General features: G+C 37.7%; 1 protein-coding gene across 1 annotated transcript in view; it reads right to left on the bottom strand.

The window, feature by feature from the left end:
* LOC109436875 (vascular endothelial growth factor receptor kdr-like) overlaps positions 1-25140 on the bottom strand; it is a 315706-nt gene that overhangs the window by 194432 nt on the left and 96134 nt on the right. Inside the window, exon 4 of the mRNA XM_074323230.1 lies at positions 20567-20787. Within this exon, the coding sequence (XP_074179331.1) occupies positions 20567-20787 (221 nt within the window). The remainder of the gene's footprint in view (positions 1-20566; positions 20788-25140) is intronic.

Genomic DNA, 25140 nt, shown 5'->3' with positions numbered 1-25140 from the left:
TCACCAATAAAAAGGCACAGAGTAGCAGATTGGATCAAAAAAACTAAACCCAACCATATGCTGTCTCCAAGAGACACATCTCAGCTACAAGGACAAGCATAGACTCAAAGTGAAAGGGTGGAAATTGACACTCCAAGCAAATGGTACCCAGAGAAAATCAGGTGTAGCCATAATGATATCAGATGAAACAGACTTCAGGGTGAAAAAGATAATAAGAGACAAAGATGGACATTTCATAATGGTAAAAGGGGACTATACAACAAGAAGACATAACAGTCATCAATATTTATGCCCCCAATCAGGGAGCACCAAAATATACCAAGCAACTACTAACAGCACTAAAGGGAGAAATTGATCAAAACACAATTATACTAGGGGACTTAAATACATCATTGACAGCTATGGATAGATCATCCAAACAGAAAATAAATAATGAAATAGCAGCCCTAAATGACACATTAGATGAAATGGACATAATTGACATTTATAGAGCACTTCATCCTAAAACATCAGACTATACATTCTTTTCTAGTGTACATGGAACATTCTCAAGGATAGACCATATATTGGGACATAAAATCAGCCTCAGCAAATTTAAGAAGATTGAAATCATACCAAGCATATTCTCTGATCACAAGGCTTTGAAATTGGATATCAACTGCAAAAAGAAAGCAGGAAAAAACACAAATACATGGAGATTAAACAACATACTTTTAAAGAACGACTGGGTCAAAGAAGAAATTAGAGGAGAGATCAAAAGATACATAGAAACAAATGACAATGAAAATACATCCTACCAAAATTTTTGGGATGCAGCGAAAGCAGTTTTAAGAGGGAAATTTATATCATTACAGGCCTATCTCAAGAAACAAGAAAAATCCCAAATAAATAACCTCATGTTACACCTTAAAGAACTAGAAAAAGAACAAATGAAACCCAAGGTCAGCAGAAGAAAGGAAATAACAAAAATCAGAGCAGAACTAAATGAAATAGAGAACAAAAAGACAATAGAAAAAAATTAATGTGACAAAGAGCTGGTTCTTTGAAAAGATTAACAAAATTGACAAACCCTTGGCTAGACTCACTAAGATAAAAAGAGAGAAGACACTAATTAACAAAATGAAAAAACGAAAAAGGGGAGGTTACAAACGACACCACAGAAATACAAAGGATCATCCAAGAATACTATGAAGGACTATATGCCACCAAATTCAATAACCTAGAAGAAATGGACAAGTTCTTAGAAACATATAGCCTTCCAAGGCTGAACCATGATGAACTGGAAAATCTAAACAGGCCGATCACCAGTAACAAAATTGAAACAGTCATCCAAAACCTTCCCAAAAGCAAAAGTCCGGGACCAGATGGCTTCACTAGTGAATTCTACCAAACCTTCAAAGAGGATCTAATACCAATCCTGCTCAAACTCTTCCAAAAAATTGAAGAAGAGACAGTACTCCCTAACTCATTTTATGAGGCCAACATTACCCTGATACCAAAACCTGGTAAAGACAACCCAAAAAGAATACTACAGACAAATATCTCTGATGAATACAGATGCAAAAATCCTGAACAAAATTCTAGCAAATCGAATACAACAATGCATTAAAAAGATTATTCATCATGACCAAGTGGGGTTCATCCCCGGGGCACAAGGATGGTTCAACATCCACAAATCCATCAATGTGATACATCATATAAACAAAATAAAGCACAAAAATCATATGATTATATCAATTGATGCAGAAAAAGCATTTGTCAAGATACAACATCCATTTATGATTAAAACACTTAATAAAATAGGTATAGAAGGAAAATACCTTAGCATAATAAAGGCCATATATGACAAGCCCTCAGCTAATCTCATAATTAATGGTGAAAAACTCAAGCCCTTTGCTCTACGTTCAGGAACACGACAGGGCTGTCCCCGATCACCTCTGCTTTTCAACATCGTGTTGGAAGTCCTTGCCAGAGCAATCAGGCAAGAGAAAGAAATAAAAGGCATCCAAATTGGGAATGAAGAAGTTAAACTGTCACTCTTTGCAGATGACATGATGCTATATATAGAAAACTCTAAAGACTCCACCAAAAAGTTATTAGAAACAATCAACAAGTACATTAAAGTGGTTGGCTACAAAATCAACGAACAAAAGTCCATCGGATTCCTATGTAGAAACAATGAAATCTCAGAAACAAGAAATGCAAAAAACAATTCCTTTTGCAATTGCAGCAAAAAGTATACAATACCTAGGAATAACTTAACCAAGGATGTGAAGGACCTATATGATGAAAACTATAAGACATTTTCGAAAGAAATTGAAGAAGACAAAAAGAAATGGAAAGACATTCCATGCTCATGGATTAGAAGAATCAACATAGTTAAAATGGCCATATTACCGAAAGCAATATACAGATTTAATGCAATCTCCATCAAAATCCCAATGGCATTTTTAAAGAAATAGAAAAAAAAAATCATCAGATTTGTTTCAAACCACAAAAGACCCTGAATAGCCAAAGCTATCTTAAGAAAAGAACAATACTGGAGGTATCGCACTCCCTGACATTAGCTTGTACTACAGGGCTTCAATAATCAAAACAGGATGGTATTGGCAGAAAAACAGACACATAGACCAATGGAATATAATTGAGAACCCAGAAATAAAACCACATAAATATGGACAGATAATTTTTGACAAAGAAGCTAAAAAACACACAATGGAGGAAAGACAGCCTCTTCAATAAATGGTGCTGGAGAATTGGATAGCCACATGCAAAAGAATGAAACTGGACTGCTTTCTGTCACCATGTACCAAAATTAATTCAAAATGGACCAAAGACTTAAGCATAAGACCTAACACAATAAACTGCATAGAAGAAAACATAGGTACTAAACTTATGGACCTTGGGTTCAAAGAGCATTTTATGAATTTGACTCCAAAGGCAATGGAAGTAAAAGCTAAAATAAACGAATGGGACTATATGAAACTTAAAAGCGTCTGCACAGCAAAAGAAACGATCGACAAAATAAAGAGGCAACCAACTGAATGGGAGAAGATTTTTGCAAACAGTGCCTCCGATAAGGGGCTAATATCCAAAATATACAAGGAACTCATGCAACTCAACAACAAAAAACAAACAACCCAATTGAAAAATGGGCAGAGGACCTGAAGAGACATTTCTCCAAAGAGGACATACAAATGGCAAATAGACATATAAAAAAATGCTCAACATCACTAATCATCAGAGAAATGCAAATAAATACCACAATGAGATATCACCTCACCCCAGTCAGAATGGCTATCATCAACAAGACAAATAGTAACAAGTGTTGGAGAGGCTGTGGAGAAAAAGGAACCCTCATACACTGTTGGTGGGAATTCAGACTGGAGCAGCCATTATGGAAGGCAGTGTGGAGGTTCCTCAAAAAATTACGAATAGAATTGCCATATGACCCAACAATCCTGCTCCTGGGTATCTACCCAAAAAAATCTGAAAACACTTATCCATAAAGACACGTGTGCTCCAATGTTCATTGCAGCTTTATTTCCAGTGGCCAAGACATGGAAACAACCAAAATGTCCTTCGATAGATGAATGGAAAAAGAAGTTGTGGTATATATACACAATGGAATACTATTTGGCGGTAAGAAAAGATTATATAGGAACATTTGTGACAAAATGGATGGATCTTGAGAGTATAATGCTAAGCGAAATAAGTCAGACAGAAAAAGCAGAGAACCATATGATTTCACTGATATGTGGTATATAAACGAAAAACAGCAAAAGAACAAGACAAATAAATGAGAAACAAGTACTCATAGACAGACAATAGTTTAGTGGTTTCCAGAGGGTAAGGGGGTGGGGGGTCGGAGATGAGGATAAGGGGTACAAATATATGGTGATGGAAGGAGAACTGACTCTGGGTGGTGAACACACAATGGGATTTATAGATGATGTAATACAGAATTGTACACCTGAAATCTATGTAATTTTACTAACAATTGTCACCCCAATAAATTAAAAAAAAGAGTCAAGATAAACTGAAATCTTATATGTACCTCACACATACATAAACACACAAGCAAAGCAAATAAGAGCAGATATACTCTGGTTGACGACATGGAGTTCAGCCCTCTTAAAAGCCCCAAACCGCTCTCCCCAGCAAGTGATGTGGGAGACCCCATGCACACTACATTGGCTCTAAGGAGGATAATATGAAGTCAACTACTCCAAAAGTTGGGATCTTGACTTTAGGAATTGTGAACTCTGGGTCTTAGCCTCTGTTCTGCCATTAACTCCCTATGTGACCTTAAACATGTCTTTGTTTTCTCTAATTCTTTTTTGAGGGGGTATGATAAACCAACCTCTATGGATCATGACAGACCTTGATAATCTTGTAGTTCTCGGAGTCATTGGCTCCACACCTGTGCCCTAAACCAAGATGTATTCAGATAAAACCATCCAGAACAGTTCCTGTTAGCATCCCCACCCCTACCCCTGGCATGCTCCAGCACTGACAAGTTACAAGGGAGTGAAATTATGGACCTTGCCCTTAAGAGTCTCATTTTTTTCTGTGTTTTATGAATCATTGGACTGACCCAGTGCTAGACCACAGCCAGTCCAGAGCTGGACTGGGGCTGGTGAGGAAAGGACACTCCCATCCTGGGTAACAGGGACCTGTCCTATCTCTATTGACTCAGCTATTGTGTTGTTGAAGAGAGTAGTTTCCTAATGGAAAACAGGGTGTGGACCAGAGATTCACAATGCCTGGGTACTTTGGGTCAATAGCAAAATCTAGAGGGAAGAGGAAAAGGTGTGGAAGAAACCTATACACATGTGACCTCCTTCTAAGATCTTTATCAGAATACAATGGAAAAGCTGAGTCATTCAAAGTACAGAGAAGCGATTGCTGGGCTGAAAGCTATTTTCATCTTTGTGATCTGAACTCTCCAGGTTTCCTTGCTCTATGCAGAAGGGAAGGTCTGAGGGCTTATAGGAGGAGGTAAAGGAGAACTATACACCACGAGCTGAGGAAAGTGGCGATGCAGCCCAAACTGAGGGCTGATATCACTGGCTCCTCATAGCCTAAGGATCTAGACTCAAAGTAAGCAGCACCCCGTCCACCTCCATCCCTCCATTTGGCTTTCCACATGAGAAGAGCAGAGAAAGCAACACCAACCCCATGTTCTTTCAGAGAGAGAGTAATGTGCATCTTGGGGCCAAAAAAAAAAAGAAGGAGTTTCTCCCAGAAGACAACAGGATGAAACATGCATTCACTTATACCTTTAGCTTTATTCTATTTTTCAATTACTTTCAGGTGTCAAACAAAATAATAGTTAGACATTTACACCCCTCACACAATAATATCCCCCATCCCCCAAGCTACTACCCCTCTGACATCTTGTATACCTTTAGCTTTATTCTTAAAAGGAAGAGGGCCGCTTTGGACTGAGCTCCTAAAGCTGCTCCATCTAATATGGTAGCCACCCGTCACATGTGGCTATTGAGCACTTGAAACTTGGCTAGCGTGAATTGAGATATGCTGTAAATGTAGAATACACATAGCATTTCTAAGACTTAGTAAGACAAAAAGAATATTTCATTAATATTTTATGTTGATTATAAGTTGAAATGATAATATTTTGTATATCTTATTTTAAATATATTATTTAAATTGATTTCACCTATTCCTTTTTACCTTTTTAAATATAACTACCAGAAATTTTTAAATAACACATGTGGCTTGCATCATATCTCTTTTGGTCAGTGCTGCCCTAAACCATCTGATTCATAGGTCAGCCTCTCAGGAATATGTCCACTTCAGGGAAAAGTGGGTATGATATTCTTTTCCCGTTCTATACACATACATTGCTGACATCATATACACACTTAAAGAGGTACTATTCCAGCACTTTCAAATACGTCATGGCCCAGGTTAGGTATTCCTCAAGACTTAGGCCTCAAGCATTGATTCATTAAACAAGCACTTACACAACAACTTTGTGTGTTGTTTGTAGAAGTTAAAAATAGAGCATTGAATGAGAGAGACAAAAATCATATCTGTCTTCATAGATCTTACAGAATAGTGAGGGATACAGACAAAAACTAAGTAACACATATGGAATGTTAGATGGTGGGAAATGTGCTATGGCAATAAATAATGCATTGGAAGTGCATAGGGAATGTTGCCCTTCAATTATAAATAGGGTGGTGTCTTAGCCCATTCAAGCTGCTATAACAGAACACCATAGATTGGGTGGCTTATAAGCAACATAAATTTATTTCTACCAATTCTGGAGGCTGTAAAGTCCAAGATTAAGTCACCAACAGATTTGGTGACTGGTGAGAACCTGCTTCCTTGTACACAGACAGTCATCTACTTGCTGTTTCCTCGCATGGTGGAAGGGACAAGAGAGTTCTCTGAGGTCTCTTTTATTAGGACATTAATCCCACTCATGAGGGTCTGCATTATTTGCAGCCTCAGGTCCCCAGCTATCGAGGAGGGCTATGATACAGCTGTAAAATTGCTGTGGTGTCCAGCCCTCCTCCTTTCACTCCCCATTCTTAAGCTCTGGACCTCCTCTCACAGGAGCAGGGAAAGTATTACTTGCTGGGAAGTGTCATCTGCTAGGGTTAGCTGAGTGCCTAAGGTAGTGGAAAAAAGTTTGTATGAGTCAGAGGTTGGAATACAAAATTGAAGTTAGACAAGTCTCTCCAAATGGAAGAGGCCATATTGCTCTGCCATTTCTCACTCTGCAGGGAGAAGCGTAATGAGATGGACAGGGAATCAAGCTCCTTTCTTAGAGAAAATCTAAGTGTGGAATGCATTATGGTGTTAGTTAGTAATATTTCTTAGAGGAGTATCTTGGGTGGACTGCTCAAGAGAGAGAACTTATCCTTAATAAGCCTTCTCCCAAATGTCCCTCTCCCTAAATCCTTCCACACCAGTTATTCTCATCCACTCACTCTGACCCAAGCAGTTCCTATGGTCTCTACTCCTTTGCTTGTATTGTTCCCCTGCCTAGAAATCCCAGCACCATTCCAGTCCTGCCCATGTTTAGATCACAGACTCAGACATTCTTAATATTGGACAAAACCTTAAAGATCACCTGACCCCACCCTTCTCTCTGGTGTCTGAAAGTCCTTACTGTCAGTTGGTCAATCTAATCTCAGTTACTTTACTACCCTTGCAAGACAGAATCAAATTTGGAATGAACTCTTGCACATACAGAACCTGAGACCTAGTTTCTTCTCCAGAAAGCCTTCGTGAAGAACTATTCCACCAGTTCAGTTATATGTAACCTCTAATATTCTCCTTGGGGGATCTGTCCTTTCATATTCCTCTCAGGTATTAGATATAAGAGTCAACCAGCCATTATTAAGATAGAGAAATGCCTGAGCGTCAGAGTAGAAAAAAATACACTTTATCTAATTACTGACACCAGGTTAATTACACCAGGAAAGCTTTTTAAAATTAGATCCCAAACATGACCTATCTACATGGTACTTACAAGAGACTCACATTAGATCAAAAGACACACACAGACTGAAAGTAAAGGGATGGAAAAAGATATTCCATGTAAATACAAATGAAAAGAAAGCTGTGATTGCAATACTCATATCAGACAAAATAGACTTGAAAACAGAGAATGTGAAAAGAGATGAATAAGATACAGACCCCTATGTTTACTGCAGCACTATTAACAATAGTCAAGATATGGAAACAATGAAAATACCCTTCCATAGACAATTGGATAAAGAAATTGTGGTACATATATTCAATGAAGTGTTACTCTCAAATAAATGAAATCTTACCATTTGCCACAACATGGATGGACCTATATGGTATTACGCTAAGTGAAATAAGTCAGATTAAGAAAAACAAATACCATATGATCTCATTTATATGTGGAAACTAAAGAACAAACTGAAAAAAAACAAAGAAATAGACTCATAGATAAAGAGAACAAACTGATGGTTGCTAGATGGGAGCAGGGTTGGGGGGATGGGTGAGAAAGATGAAGGGATTAAGAAGTACAAATTGGTAGTTACAAAATACTCATGGGATGCAAAACACAGTATGGGTAATATAGTCAATAATATTGTAAAAACTATATATAGTATCAGATGAGTAACAGACTTATCAGGGGGATCACTTCATAAATTATATAAATGCCTACCCACTACACTGTACGCCTGAAACTAATATATATTAATATTGAATGTCAACTATAATTAAATATGATAACACACATCCACACACACACAGGGTGCCAAAAAATGTATACACATTTTAAGAAAGGAAAAAAGTGCATTAAAATTACAGATGGTCCTCCTTCCATCACCATATATTTGATCCCCCTTACCCTGATCTCCCACCCCCACCCCCCTTACCCTCTGGTAACCACTAAACTATTGTCTGTGTCTATGAGTTTTGTTTCTCATTTGTTTGTCTTGTTCTTTTGTTGTTTTTGGTTTATATACAATTGTTACCCCAATAAATTTAAAAAAAATTACAGATGGTAACCACTTTGAGCACCTCTTGTAATTACAGAAGTCAAATGTGACTTGTATTCATCTTTTGTTATTGGTATATATTGAGTATTACAATTTTAATACAGTTTTTTCCTTCCTTAAAATGTGTATACATTTTTTGGCACCCTCTGTATATAGTAATGGGATGTAAAGTACAGCATAGAGAATATAGTCAATGGTATTGTAATAGCTATGTATGGTATCAGATGGGGAGTAGACTTGCTGAGATTATCACTTTGTGAGGTATGTAAATCTTTAATCACTATGTTGTTTTGTACACCTGAAGCTACTCTCCCAGAACTCGCCCCACCCCCAACTGCTCAGTGCTAGAAACGTAATGGTAGCAGTGTCAGATCAAAAGAACAAAATATTTGCAGTTCTGAGAACTGGGACCCGCAGACACAGATTCGCAGCCCAACTAGTTCCGGCAAAGGGAAGGGAGCTGTGGAAGGAGAACTGACTGTGGTGGTGGTCACCGCCATTGCTCACAGCCATTTCTCACAACCCACCCCACTCCTACCCCCACCTATCTGGGCAGATCCCTGCAGGGGTAAACAGAGCCACTGAAACACACAGGCTCTGACACTGGTGCAGGAAGCTTTGGTACTTCAGAAACTCTCCACATCTCCCCAACAGAGGTGGTGCCCTGAGACCCAGGCAACCTGCTCGTAGAGGAGAAGCTCACTTTCCAGAGAATCCTCCCATTGTGCAGAGAAAATATAAAACTACAGCATGAGAGAGAATAAAAGGCTGTGGTTGGAGAGAAAATAAAGCATCCTACCAAACTAGGAAGAAACAGAATCTGAACAGACAATTTACTAGAAATGAAATTGAAACAGTAATTAAAAACTTCCCAACAAACAAAAGTTCAGGACCAGATGGCTTCACAGGTGAGTTCTACAAAAAACTTAAAGAATAATTAGTAATTATCCTTTTCTAACTCTCCCCCAAAAACATGAAGAGGGAGGAATGTTTCCCAGCTCATTCTACAAAGCCAGCATTAAGTTAACACCAAAACCAGAAAAAAAGACACTACAACAAAGAGAATTGCAGGCCAATATCCCTGGTGAACATAGTTGACAAAATTCTCAACAAAATGCTAGCAAACCAAATTCAACAGTACATTAAAGGATTATATGCCATGGTCAAGTGAGATTTATACCATGAATGCAAATGTGGTTCAATATGTGTAAAACATTTAGCATGATTCATCAAAACAATAAAACCAAGCATAAAAATCTTATGGTTATTTCAAAAGATAAAGAAAAAGCATTTGACAAAATTCAATGTCCATTTATGATAAAAACTCTCAACAATGTGGGAATAGAAAGAACTAACCTCAACTTGATAAAGACTGTACATGACAAGCCCACAGCTAGCATTACACTCAATAGTGAAAAGCTGAAAGTTTTTTCTCTAAGATGAGGAATGAGACAAGGATACCCATTCTCACCACTATTATTCAATATGGTACTGGGTGTCTTAACTACAGAAATAAGACAAGAAAAAGAAATAAAAGGCATCAAATTTGGAAAGAAAGAAGTGAAACTGTCACTATTTGCAGATGGCATGATATTATGTATAGAAAACCCTAAAGAATCCAGGAAAAAGTTAATAGAATAAAAGAATTAGTAAAGTAGCAGGAAACAAAATTAATATACAGAAATCTGTTATGTTCCTATGTACTAATAATAAACAATCAAAAAAATAAATTAAGAAAAAAATCCCATTTATAATTGCTTCAAAAAGAATAAAATTCCTAGGAATAAATTTAATTAAGGAGTTGAGACCTGTACTCTGAAAAGTATAAGAGATTAAAGAAATTGAAGAGAATACAAGTAAATGGAAGGATATAAAGTACTCATGTATCAGAAGGATTAATATTGTAAAAATAACCATACTGCTCAAAGTAATCTTACAGATTCAATGTAATTCCTGTCAAAATACCAATGTCATTCTTCTCAGAATTAAAACAAATAATCCTGAAATTTATATTGAATGACACAAGACCTCAAATAGCCAAAGCAATCTTGAAAAAGAAGAACAAAGTTGGAGGTATTACACTCCCTGATTTCAAACTATGCTACAAGGCTACAATAATCAAAACACTATGGTACTGGCACAAAAACAGACACATTGATCAATGGAACAGAATAGAGGACCCAGAAATAAACCCATGCCTATATGGTCAATTAATCTATGACAAAGGAGGCAAGAGTACACAATGCAGTAAGGACAGTCTCTTCAATAAATGGTGTTGGGAAAGCTGAATAGATGCATGCAAAAAAAATGAAAGAAAAGAAAGAAACTAGATCATCTATTATACCATATACAATAATAAACTCAAAATGGGTTAAAGACTTAAACGCAAGACCTAAAACCATAAAACTCCTAGAAGAAAACATAGGAAGTAAACTATTTGACATCAGTCTGAGTAATATCTTTTTGGATACATCCCCTTAAGCAAAAGAAACAAAAGCAAAAATAAACAAATGAGATTTCATAAAACAAAAATCTTCTGTGCAGTGAAGGAAACCTTCAATAAAGCAGAAGAACAACCTATTGAATGGGAAAATATATTTGCAAATGATATATCTGATAAGGGGTTGATATCCAAAATATAAGAAACTCATACAATTCAATAAAAAATAAACAATCTGATCGAAAAATGAGCAGAGGACATGAAAAGACATTTTTACAAAGCAGACATACAGATGGCCAACAGACATATGAAAAGATGCTCAACATCATTAATTATCAGGGAAATGTAAATGATAACCACAATGTGACATCACCTCACACCAGTCAGAATGCCTATTATCAAAAAGTCAACAAATAACATGTGTTGGTGAGGATGCGGAGAAAAGGGAACCCTTGTGCACTTTTGGGACTGTAAACCAGTGCAGCCCCTATGGAAAACAGTATTGAGATTCTTCAAAAAACTAAAAATAGATATACCATATGACCCAGCAATTCCACTTCTGGGTATTTATTTAAAAAAAATGAGAACATTAATTTGAAAAGATATATGCATATGCACCTGTGTGTTTATTGCATAATTATTTACAGTAGGCAAGATATGGAAGCAACGTAGGTGTCCATCAATAGATGAGTGGATAAAAATGTTTTACACACACATACACTATTACACAGCAATAAAAAATAAAATATTGCTATTTGTGACAACATGGATGGATCTAGAGGGTATTACGCTAAGTGAAATAAGTCAGACAGGAAAAAGACAAATACTGTATGATTTCACTTATATGTGGAATCTAAAAAAAACAAAACAAACAAGCAAACATAGCAAAACAAAGACAGCTGATACAAACAGAGACCAAAGGAATGGTTACCAGAAAGGAGGGTGTGGGGAAATGGATGAAAAGGGCAAAGGGTATATACTCAACAATATTGTGATAATTTTGCATGGTAACAGATGATTATTAGAATGAGTTGGGTGATCACATTATAAGGTATCAAAATGTCAAATCACTATATTGTATACCTGAAAAATGAATATAACTCATATAATATTGTATACACAATATACCTAAATAAAAAATAATAATTCAGATGCCAAGGCCTCACTCCCAGAGATTCTGCATTTTAAGAGGCCAGCTCTCAGAATGCAAGCCAGAACTGGAAGGGTCTTGCATATACCAAGGCTTATTATTCTCACAGTGTCTCCTATTGGGATAGCAGCATGATATCTAGGGAGTAAGGGTTGGGGTAGTGGGGACGTAAACATTTCAAAGGTAAATTCATGGAGGTTAGTATCTCTAAGAAGAGCCTTCATATTTCTGATTTGAGTCAAATCTCAGGATCTTCACACTCACTTCCAAATCTGTTTGGAGAGCTCAGACCAACAACAACAACAAAAGACTTCAAACTTCATTTCAGCTTGAAACGAGAATCAAGGGTTAGGGAACATAAGATGAGGCACAACCTCTTTAGCCTCCCAAGTTTCCAGGACCTCCCAAGTTTTATGTCATTATTTCAGTCTCAGCCTATCTCCCTGTCAACATCCTGATTTCCTGGCAGGCTGGTCTTCCCGCTGAGTCATAAACTTCCCTGGATGATGATATCTAGTTATTGTACCATTGCCTTTTCACCACTAGTATCTCCTCCTCACCTAGGATTCATCACAGAGCAGCTAAGGTTGTTCCATCAGGGATAACATAGTGACAATAACCCACATTTTCTTTTGTATGACAACAAACAGTTTATAAAATATTTTTATATATTTTATGCAATGCCTACTAAGTGTAAAGCATTGAATTAAAATGTTTTATATATATTATCTCTAATCCTTATGAAAAGCCTGAATTTCACAGATGAGGAGACTGAGAATCAGAGAGACTAGTGATTTGTACAAGGTCCCTAAGCTAAAAAACAGTGAAGTCAGGACTAGAATCCAGGTTTACTAGCCTAGAGCTGTTTCTGCTTCATTCTAGCCCTTTTTACTATGGTCAACTAGACATGCTTAACCCCTGGCTTTGAAAACCTAGGAGGACTTTGGGTTGGAATTTAGATCTTCTTCAGGGCTAACCGTGTGGCCTTATGGAAAATTGGGCTGTCAGTTAATGTATAAGGAAGTGAAGATATGGTTCAGAGAGAGAATGGTTATTTAGAAGAGAAAGAAAACACGCTTCTGAAAGCTACCCTCTGTGTTCTCAAAGAGGAAATTATAATCCAAAAGGAGTAATCATCCAGGTTTTGCACCATAGCGCCAAGCCACAGAAGTTCTGGAAAGGAGATCAAAATGATAAGAGCCTCCTGGTTTAGGAGACATCATCAAAATGGTGGCGTGAGGTGAGCCTCTGTAAATCTCTCCAGGAATTTACAACTAATCGAACAACTATAAATCCACAAAGGACTCCCTGCACAGAAGACAGGCAAAACAAAGAGACCTACTAATGAATTCACCTAAAGGTGGGCGAATCGCACGACCAGGGGAGGACGGAAGGGAGAAGTGTGGAGACGGAGCCGCGCAGGCACAGGACACACACCTAGCTCAGTGCTCCGAGCTCGCTGTATCCCGGAGCTACTGCAGCTGTGAGAGAGGGAAGAACTTGAACTGCTAGGGCTCCATTTATGGCCCACATGGCTGAGGGAACAGCATATAACACAGCTGAATGAAATGCTCACAGCAGACACCTTGGAGCAAAAACTGAGGAAAGAAGGCTGAAACAGTGGTTTAAGCCCTAACTGCCGAGCAGAGAATGGAAGTCTGAGGCACTGAGACTACCCGCCCGCTCCCTACCCTCCGAGAGCTTCTCCCGCCCCAACCAGCCCAGTGCTAGAAGCAGAACAGTATCGGTGTCAGATCAAAAGAACAGAATATTTGCTGTTCTGAGAACTGTGGAACGCAGATGCAGATTCGCAGCCCAACTAGTTCCGGCAAAGAAGAGGAAGCTGTGGAGAAAGGACCGGCTGTGGTGGTGGTCGCCCATATTACTCTGGGCTACCTCTCACAAATCACCCCACCCCTAGCCTGACCTATCTGGGTGGATCTCTGCAGGAGTAAACAGAACTGCTGAAATATACGGGCTCTGAACCTGGTGCAGGAAGAGATTTGGAGCTTCAAAAGCTCTCCGCATACCCACATGGACACTGTGCCCTGTGAACCAGGTGAACTATTAACAGAGAAGAAGCCCGTCTCCCAGGGAATCCCCCCATTGTGTGAGAAGCTGGAATAGTGCAGAGAAAAACATACCACTACCATGTGAGAGAGAAAAAAACAACACTGCAGTCGGAGAGAAAATAAAACGTTCTACAAACAAGTACTGGAAAAAAAAGAAAGACCTTTTCCTATCAACCTGTTGCAGAAGCCAATCCTGTAGATGTCTAGGAAGAGAAATAATAAATCAATAATTGCCAAGAATAACCAAAGCAAGAAGAAACCTCAGAAAGAAAGTGAAAAGTCTCCAGAAAAGGAACTTAAAGATATGAAAATATGTGACTTAAATGACGGAGAATTCAAGATTGGAGTTTTGAAAAAACTCAACAAGACGCAAGAAAACACAGAAAGGAAGATTAATGAACTCCAAAACACAATCAAAGAACAACATGGGCATTTTACGAAAGAGATTGAAATTTTAAAAAAGAACCAAATAGAATTTCTGGACATTAAGAACACAATAGAAGAAATTAAGAATGAAATAGCCATCTTAGGTAGTAGAGTTGACTAGATGGAGGAAAGAATCAGTGACATCGAACATAGAAACCTGGAAATTACACACATGGAAGAAGAAAGAGACTTGAGACTTAAAAGAAATGAAAGAACTCTACAAGAACTTTCTGACTCCATCAGAAAGAGCAATATAAGAATAATGGGCATACCAGAAGGAGAAGAAAGAGAGAAGGGAACAGAGAATATATTCAAACAAATTGTCGATGAGAACTTCCCAAACTTGTGGACAGAACTGGATCCTCGAATCCAAGAAGCAAATAGAACACCTAATTACCTCAATCCCAACAGGCCTTCTCCAAGGCACATTGTATTGAAGCTGTCTAAAATCAACGACAAAGAAAGAATCCTCAAGGCAGCCAGGGAAAAGAAGACGGTAACCTACAAAGGAAAGCCCATTAGATTATCATCAGATTTTTCAGCAGAAACTCTACAAGCCAGGAGGGAGTGGAACCAAATATTCAAACTATTGAAAGAGAGAAATTATGAGCCAAGAATAATATATCCAGCAAAGATATCCTTTAGATATGAAGGAGGAATAAAGACCTTTCCAGACATACAGAAGCTGAGGGAATTTTCTAATACATGACCTGCACTACAAGAAATACTAAAGGAGGCTATTCGACCACCATCAACAGGGACAATTTGTGGCAACCAAAACATAAAAAAGGGGAGAGTAAAGGCCTGAACCGGAATATGGTAATGGAGGAAGTAAGCCTGCAGAAGAAAATGGAATACTCTAAATATCAAACTTTCTTTTCCATAAACTTAAGGGTAACCACTCAAAAAAAAATCCAGAACTGAAATATATACTGTAATAAAAGAAGAAACAGAGGGAAACATCATAGAATACCACCACACAGAAATAATAGACAACAAAAAGGCAAAGAAACAATGGAGACACAGCCTTACCAGAAAACTAAAGATAGAATGACAGGAAATCCTCACATATCAATAATCACCCTAAATGTAAATGGACTGAACTCACCAATAAAAAGGCACAGAGTAGCAGATTGGATCAAAAAACTAAACCCAACCATATGCTGTCTCCAAGAGACACATCTCAGCTACAAGGACAAGCATAGACTCAAAGTGAAAGGGTGGAAATTGACACTCCAAGCAAATGGTACCCAGAGAAAATCAGGTGTAGCCATAATGATATCAGATGAAACAGACTTCAAGGTGAAAAAGATAACAAGAGACAAAAATGGATACTTCATAATGGTGAAGGGGACTGTACAACAAGAAGATATAACAGTCATCAATATTTATGCCCCCAATCAGGGAGCACCGAAATATACCAAGCAACTACTAACAGAACTAAAGGGAGAAATTGACCAAAACACAATTATACTAGGGGACTTAAATACATCATTGACAGCTACGGATAGATCATCCAAACAGAAAATAAATAACGAAATAGCAGCCCTAAATGACACATTAGATGAAATGGACATAATTGACATTTATAGAGCACTTCATCCTAAAACATCAGACTATACATTCTTTTCTAGTGTACATGGAACATTCTCAAGGATAGACCATATATTGGGACATAAAATCAGTCTCAACAAATTTAAGAAGATTGAAATCATACCAAGCATATTCTCTGATCACAAGGCTTTGAAATTGGATATCAACTGCAAAAAGAAAGCAGGAAAAAACACAAATACATGGAGATTAAACAACATACTTTTAAAGAACGACCGGGTCAAAGAAGAAATTAGAGGAGAGATCAAACAATACAAAGAAACAAATGACAATTAAAATACATCCTACAAAGATTTTTGAGATGCAGTGAAAGCAGTTTTAGGAGGGAAATTTATATCATTCCAGGCCTCTCAAGAAACAAGAAAAATCCCAAATAAATATCCTCATGTTACATATCAAAGAACTAGAAAAAGAACAAATGAAACCCAAGTCAGCAGAAGAAAGGAAATAACGAGAATCAGAGCAGAACTAAATGACAATAGAAAAAATTAATGTGACAAAGAGCTGGTTCTTTGAAAAGGTTAACAAAATTGACAAACCCTTGGCTAGACTCACTAAGATAAAAAGAGAGAAGACACTAATTAACAAAATTAGAATTGAAAAAGACGAAGTTATCACAGACACCACAGAAATACAAAGGATCATCCAAGAATACTATGAAGGACTATATGCCACCAAATTCAATAACCTAAAAGAAATGGACAAGTTCTTAGAAACATATAGCCTTCCCAGGCTGAACCATGAAGAACTGGAACATCTAAACAGACTGATCCCCATTAATGAAATTGAATCAGTCATCCAAAAACTTCCCAAAAGCAAAAGTCCTCGACCTGATGACCTCACTAGTGAATTCTACCAAACCTTCAAAGATGATCTAACACGAATCCTGCTCAAACTCTTCCAAAAAATTGAAGAAGAGACAGTAGTCCCTAACTCATTTTATGAGGCCAACTTTACCCTGATACCAAAACCTGGTAAGGACAACACAAAAAAAAGAAAATTACAGACCAATATCTCTGATGACTACAGATGCAAAAATCCTAAACAAAATTCTAGCAAATCGAATACAACAATGCTTTAGAAGATTACTCATCACGACCAAGTGGGGTTCATCCCCGGGGCACACGGATGGTTCAACATCCACAAATCCATCAATGCGATACATCACATAAACAAAATAAGGGACAAATATCATATGGTTACATCAATTGATGCAGCAAAAGCATTTGACAGGATACAACACCCACTTATGATTCAAACACTTAACAAAATAGGTATAGAAGGAAAATACCTTAACATAATAAAGGCCATTTATGACAAACACTCAGCTAATCTCTTAATTAATGGTGAAAAACTCAAGCCCTTTGCTCTACGTTCATGAACATGACAGGGCTGTCCCCTATCACCTCTACTTTTCAACTGTGTTGGAAGTCCTTGCCAGAGTAATCAGGAAAGAGAAAGAAATAAAAGGCATCCAAATTGGGAATGAAGAAGTTAAATTATCACTCTTTGCAGATGACATGATGCTATATATAGAAAACCCTATAGACTCCACCAAAAAGCTATTAGAAACAATGAATGAATGCAGTAAATATGCCAGCTACAAAATCAACGTACAAAAGTCCATTGCATTCCTATATACTAACAATGAAATCTCAGAAAAAGAAATCCAAAAAACAATTCCTTTTGCAATTGCAGCAAAAAGAATACAATACCTAGGAATAAACTTAACCAAGGATGTGAAAGACCTATATGCTGAAAACTATAACACATTTTAGAAGAAATTGAAGACGACACAATGAAATGGAAAGACATTCCGTGCTCATGGATTGGAAGAATCAACATAGTTAAAATGGCCATATTACCCAAAGCAATATACAGATTTAATGCAATCCCCATCAAAATCCCAATGGCATTTTTTAAAGAAATAGAACAAAAAATCATCAGATTTGTTTGGAACCACAAAAGACCCGAATAGCCAAAGCAATCTTAAGAAAAAAGAACAATACTGGAGGTATCACACTCCCTGACTTTAGCTTGTACTACAGGGCTACAATAATCAAAACAGCATGGTATTGGCAGAAAAACAGACACATAGACCAATGGAATAGAATTGAGAACCCAGAAATAAAACCACATAAATATGGACAGATAATTTTTGACAAAGAAGCTAAAAACATACAATGGAGGAAAGACAGCCTCTTCAATAAATGGTGCTGGGAGAATTGGATAACCACATGCAAAAGAATGAAACTGGACTGCTATCTGTCACCATGTACCAAAATTAATTCAAAATGGATCAAAGACTTAAGCATAAGACCTGACACAATAAACTGCATAGAAGAAAACATAGGTACTAAACTTATGGACCTTGGGTTCAAAGAGCATTTTATGAATTTGACTCCAAAGGCAATGGAAGTAAAAGCTAAAATAAACGATTGGGGCTATATGAAACTTAAAAGCTTCTGCACAGCAAAAGAAACCATTGACAAATTAAAGAGGCAACCAAATGAATGGGAGAAGATTTTTGCAAATAGTGCCTCTGATAAGAGGCTAATATCCTAAATATACAAGGAACTCATGAAACTCAACAACTGAAAAACAAACAACCCAATTGAAAAATGGGCAGAGGACATGAAGAGACATTTCTCCTTAGAGGACATACAAATGGCAAATAGACATATGAAAAATTGCTCAACATCTCTAATCATCAGAGAAGTGCAGATGAAAACCACAAAGAGATATCTCCTACCCGAGTCAGAATGGCTATCATCAACAAGACAAATAGTAACAAGTGTTGGAGAGGCTGTGGAGAAAAAGGAACCCTCATACACTGTTGGTGGGAATGCAGCCTGGTGCAGCCATTATGGAAGGCAGTGTGGAGGTTCCTCAAAACATTACGAATAGAATTACCATGTGACCCAGCAATCCCTCTCCTGGGTATCTACCCAAAAACTCTGAAAACATTTATACATAAAGACACATGTGCTCCAATGTTCATTGCAGCTTTGTTTATGGTGGCCAAGACATGGAAACAACCAAAATGTCCTTCGATAGATGAATGGATAAAGAAGTTGTGGTATATATACACAATGGAATACTATTCGGCGGTAAGAAAAGATGATATAGGAACATTTGTGACAACATGGATGGATCTTGAGAGTGTAATGCTGAGCGAAATAAGTCAGACAGAAAAAGCAGAGAACCATGTGATTTCACTGATATGTGGTATGTAAACCAAAAACAACAAAAGAACAAGACAAACAAATGAGAAACAGAAACTCATAGACACAGACAATAGTTTAGTGGTTGCCAGAGGGTAAGGGGGTTGGGGGGTGGGGGGTGGGAGATGAGGGTAAGGGGGATCGAATATATGGTGATGGAAGGAGAACTGACTCTGGGTGATGAACACACAATGGGATTTATAGATGATGTAAAACAGAATTGTACACCTGAAATCTGTGTAATTTTACTAACAATTGTCATCCCAATAAATTTAATAAAATAAAATTTTAAAAAAATGTAGTTGTGGTATATATACACAGTGCAATACTATTCGGCGGTAAGAAAAGATGATATAGGAACATTTGTGACAACATGAATGGATCTTGAGAGTGTAATGCTGAGCGAAATAAGTCAGACAGAAAAAGCAGAGAACCATGTGATTTCACTGATATGTGGTATGTAAACCAAAAACAACAAAAAACCAAGACAAACAAATGAGAAACAAAAACTCATAGACACAGTCAATAGTTTAGTGGTTACCAGAGAGTAAGGGGGTTGGGGGGTGGTAGATGAGGGTAAGGGGGATCAAATATATGGTGACGGAAGGATAACTGACTCTGGTTGGTGAACACACAGTGGGATTTATAGATGACGTAATACAGAATTGTACACCTGAAATCTATGTAATTTTGCTCACAGTTGTCAGCCCAATAAATTAAAAAATGAAAGAGCCTCCTGGTCAGCTGGAGGTAGAGGGAGATAAAGCCAAGGTTGCTTATATAGCTTATCAGGGGCATCTGCCTCTCTGCATCTCCTTCCTTTCATACACTGCTGGTAACTACTCAGGTTGGAAACTAATTCATACTATTTTTCTTGTCTCCTGGGGTAAAGGATCAAAAACTTCACCTTTGTAATACATGTGAGTATGGAAGGCACAGCTGGACTGTCATTAACAGAATTTAGAAAGCACAAGGCATGTTCTTGCTTTACTGTCTTCCTGCTTCTCCCCTTTCCATAGAAAATCATTGCACCTTATTCCAAGCTTACCTAGGGTTTCATGTACATACACATCCAGAAAAAATGCAAAATCCTTCAGTCCCAAAGCAGAAGGCACTCACTCATTTACCTTGGACATACACGTATACACTGGCCTTGCCATTAGGATCCTTGATGTCAGCAACATCCTTGTAGCTACATATGAAGTAACCTGTGTCACCGGCTTCTGTGTGGAAGATGGTGAGCTGGTTGCAAGTAACAAGGGGATTATCAGAGCAGGGATGCTCCAAGTTGCGGGCCCGACCCCCGGTAGACCCAGTGCCCCAGGTCCAGGTAATGGCAGCCGATCCCCTGAAAGCACAACAAAAAGAAAACATGCTGGTCAGGTATGGGAGGGATAGTGAAGAAGTAATGTTGCTCCAGCTCCCAACCTGGGTTCTAAAGGAATAGTTATAACGGATAGCTCAGTTCCCTTGAAAGAATAGGCACAGAAGATTAGAACACTTAACTGTGGGCATGAGGAGCATCTGAAAACTTGATTTACATTTTCATCCTTCTTTCTCCCTGTCTCCTGGTGTATCTCCTCCTCTACTCAATATTCCTAGCCCAGCTCTCTCCACCAATAGATGGACTTTGGAGCATTTGACAATAAACTTCTAAAGGCACAGGATAATGTTGGGTTAAGTGATTTCTTAGGTTCTTTCTGGATTTGTTGTTTTCACTGATCAAATGAGAATACCAATACTCAGGGAGGTAAAGGGCCTTGCCCAGAAAGTTGCCAGCAGGACCCAAACTCAAAGTCATATGTACTAGGTCCCAGTCTAGGTTTTTATTTTTATCTTTGAATTATACCAAATTGCCTCACTGAATTTCAAATGCTTTTCTGGGAAATAAGTTCTGAAAAGACATGTGACTAGACTACCACTCCCTTCATACAGTGGTAGAGAACCAGGGACAAAATTAAGTCAAAATTTACTACATTTTTTCCAAGATCAGAAAAAACAACTGGGCTCTATATCCTCATCTCACCAGCGATTATTTTCTCCTCCTCCCACTTCCTCATAATAAGAAGAATCTGTGGCACAATAATTGGGGAAAAAAGCAATCAGGGCAAAAGAACCTGGATATTGAATCTCAGCATTACCGTTGTTTAGTTATATCACCTTGTCCAGTTAATTCACCTTTCTAGGTCTCAGGCTTCTCATCTGTAAAAACCGGGACTATGATCCTTTTCTTACAGGATGCTGTGAAGTTTCCCTCAGAGACCTTACGTAAAAATGTTTTGCAAATGCAAGCCTTCGGCTTGTGTGAAAGGCAGTGGGAGTTAGGAAGCAGGATGGAGCTAGATTTGACTGCTGTTCTCATGTCAAAGAAAGATACCCTTCCCCATATCATATCATATCGTCTCCAGCATTTACATATTTGTTAGACTACTGTTTATCATGACTCATAAATTCACTGAAGTGAACAGAAGGTAAACCATGAAGTGCTATATGGGGGGGTCATTGCTCACCTTGAGTGCATTCTTTAAAAGCAATGTATTTCCAACCATTTTGAAAAGATAATATGTTACGATGATTGTGGTTAAGACTGCTAAAAAATAAAAGGGTGTGGTTTATAGAAAGCAAGACCAGGAGGAAAATCAGATAGAGAACAACAGTGCAGTTTCTGCCCACATCTCACAACCCCATCCCTCACCTTCCAGCTCCTGCACCCTGAAGTTAGAACCAGGTTTTGTCTCTGGAAGTGAGAAGGAAATGAATCCAAGTCACAGTTCTTCAGCCTGACTCCAGAGTCCTCCATTGGCTGTTCACTCCCTACCACTGGAGTCTCTGTTCCTACTTGAACTCTGACCTCTTCAGGGTATGTCCAGCCTCAATCTGGGATCTTGAAATATACTCTGTGTCCTCATAGTCAAACAACCTAAGAGAAGGTGCATCCTCTTATAGACTGATTTGTGTCCTCCACAAGTCCTTATCGTGAAGCACTAACCCCCAGCAGCTCAAAATGTGATTATATTTGGATGTAGAGCCTTGAATGAAAGAGGTAATTAAGTTAAAATGATGCCATTAGGGTAGGCCCTAATCCAGTCTGATCAGTGTCCTTATCAGAGGAGGAGATTGGGACACACAGTGATACCAGGGATATGCACACGCAAAGACCATGAGAGGACACAATGAGAAGGTAGCCATCTGCAATCCAAAGGGAGAGGCCTAATGAGAAACAAAATTTCTCGACACTTTTATCTTGGACTTCTAGTTTCCAGAACTGTGAGAAAATAAACTTCTGATGTTCAAGTCACCCAGTATAGGGTACTTTTTTGTGGCAGCCCTAGTAAACTAATACACATTCTGTACTGTTTTCAGCTGCCTTTTGAAAGTCTATTGTTTTTGTTGGGCTTTGGATTCAATGACAACTTGTTCCTAGAGTTCACATTTCCTGAACCCTGCTTGCCTCACCTGACTGGAGTCTCATACCTGCCCATTGGAGCCAACAACTGATACTGTTCTTCCAATTTTCACCCCTAGGTATGTAGTACCTCTAACTGCTCTGGACAATGTCCCAGTCCAACCCAACCTGACCTGGGAAGTCCTCAGGATTATTCCACATAGTTTTCTCTGACCCCAGATAAAAGCCAGTAAGCAAGCAAACAGCATCGTGGGTTCAAGGGTAGCCGAAATTGTTTCTTTTTTTCAATTAAAGTATAGTTGACATACAATATTATATTAGTTTCAGGTGTATGACATAGTCATTCAACATTTACCGTATTTTGTCATATATAATGCACTCCCATGTATAATACGTACCCATGTTTTTGGCCCAAACTTTCAGGAGAAAAAAATCTTTTGTTTTAATTTTTAATTTAAATTTTTATTTGTTTACATTTAAATACTTGTTTTTTGTATTATAAAGGAATTTTAGCATTTATTTTCTAACACTTTATGGTACAAGAAATTTTATGTAACAAATAATTACAAAACACAAGAACAGATAAAAGGTATAAGAAATTTTATGTACCAGTAACAAATTTACAATATTTACACATCATAGAAATCCAAGCACTCTTCATTGTTGCAAGTTGGTCGTAAGTTCAACACAACCGACTATCGTATTCCAGGGTATGATTTTGCATATGGATGCCATTACTGATTTCTAGCGTTACACTTTTAACTCATAAGCATAAATAAAAGAATTAAAACCATTTACATAGATAAGGAGTTAGCACTACCCATGTATAATGTGCATCCTTATTTTTCCTTCACAAATTTGGGCAAAAAAGTGTACATTATACACAGCAAAATACAGTACATTCCATACAATGTGATCACCACAATAAGTCTAGTAACCATTTGTCACCATACAAAGTTACAATACTATTGACTCTTTTCCCTATGCTGTATATTACATCCCTGTGAATATATTTTATTAATAACTAGTGGTTTGTACCTCTTATCCTCCTTCACTTTTCAGCTATCCCCTCACGCACTCGGGCAACCATCAGTTTGTTCTCTGTATCTAAGAGTCTGTTTCTGTTTTGTTTTATTTGATTGTTTTGTCTTCTTAGATTCCACAAATAAGTGAAATCATGTGGTATTTGTCTTTCTCTGTGTGACTTATTTGACTTAGCATAATGCCATCTAGTTCCACCCATGTGGTTGCAAATGGCAAGATTTCATTTATTTTTATAGCTGAGCAATATTCCATTACATATGTGTGTGTGTATATAAAATCTTCTTTATCCATTTTTTATCCATTCATCTATCAATGGAAACCTAGGTTGCTTCCATATCTTGACTATTATAAATAATGCTGCAGGGAACATAAGGGTTCACACATCTGTAAAAATGAGTGTTTTTGTTTTCTTTGGATAAATATCCAGAAGAGGGATTGCTGGGTCATATTATAGCTTTATTTTTAATTTTTTGAGAAATCTTGATACTGATTTCCATAGTGGCTGCACCAATTTGTAGGCCCACCAAAAGTGCAGAAGGGTTCCCTTTTCTCCACATCCTCACCAACACTTCCTATTTTTTTACTTCTTTTTTTTTTTTGAGTTCATCATTTTATATAGTTTTAGCTAGTTTTAACTTTTTTATTAGTTTCAGGTGTACAAAACAATGTAATAGTTAGATATTTACACCCCTCACAAAGTAATAACACCCCCCTGATTTACTACACCTCTGACATCATATATAGCTGTTACAATTCCATTGACTGATTATATTCCCTAGGCTGTACTCCACATTCCGTCACTATGTGTGTGTGTGTGTGTGTGTGTGTGTGTGTGTGTGTGTGTATGGTTGACATTGAGTATTATTCAACTTCAGCTTCAGGTATACAATGCAGTTGTCAGGCATCTACACAGTCTATGAAGTGGTCTCCCTAATAAGTCCAGTGCCCATCTGGCAACCTACGTAATCTTTACAACATTGTTGATTATAGCATTGGGTTTCAGAGGCAGATCTGGGTTTTCTGAAGCTCAGAATTTTGTTGACTTTTTTTTTTTTTTTTTTTTTTTTTTTAATTAGTTTCAGGTGCACAAGACAAAGCAAAACTTAGACGTTTATCATTTATATCCCTCACACTGTGTTTGTTGACTTTTTGATAATAGCCATTGTGAAAGGTGTAAGGTGGTGTCTCATTGTGGTTTTGATTTGCATTTCTTTAATGATTAGTGATGCTGAGCATCTTTTCATGTCTGTT

This window comes from Rhinolophus sinicus, chromosome X (assembly GCF_036562045.2).
Source record: "Rhinolophus sinicus isolate RSC01 chromosome X, ASM3656204v1, whole genome shotgun sequence".
NCBI classification, from domain to species: Eukaryota; Metazoa; Chordata; class Mammalia; order Chiroptera; family Rhinolophidae; genus Rhinolophus; species Rhinolophus sinicus.
This window is presented reverse-complemented; position numbering and strand designations above follow the sequence as displayed.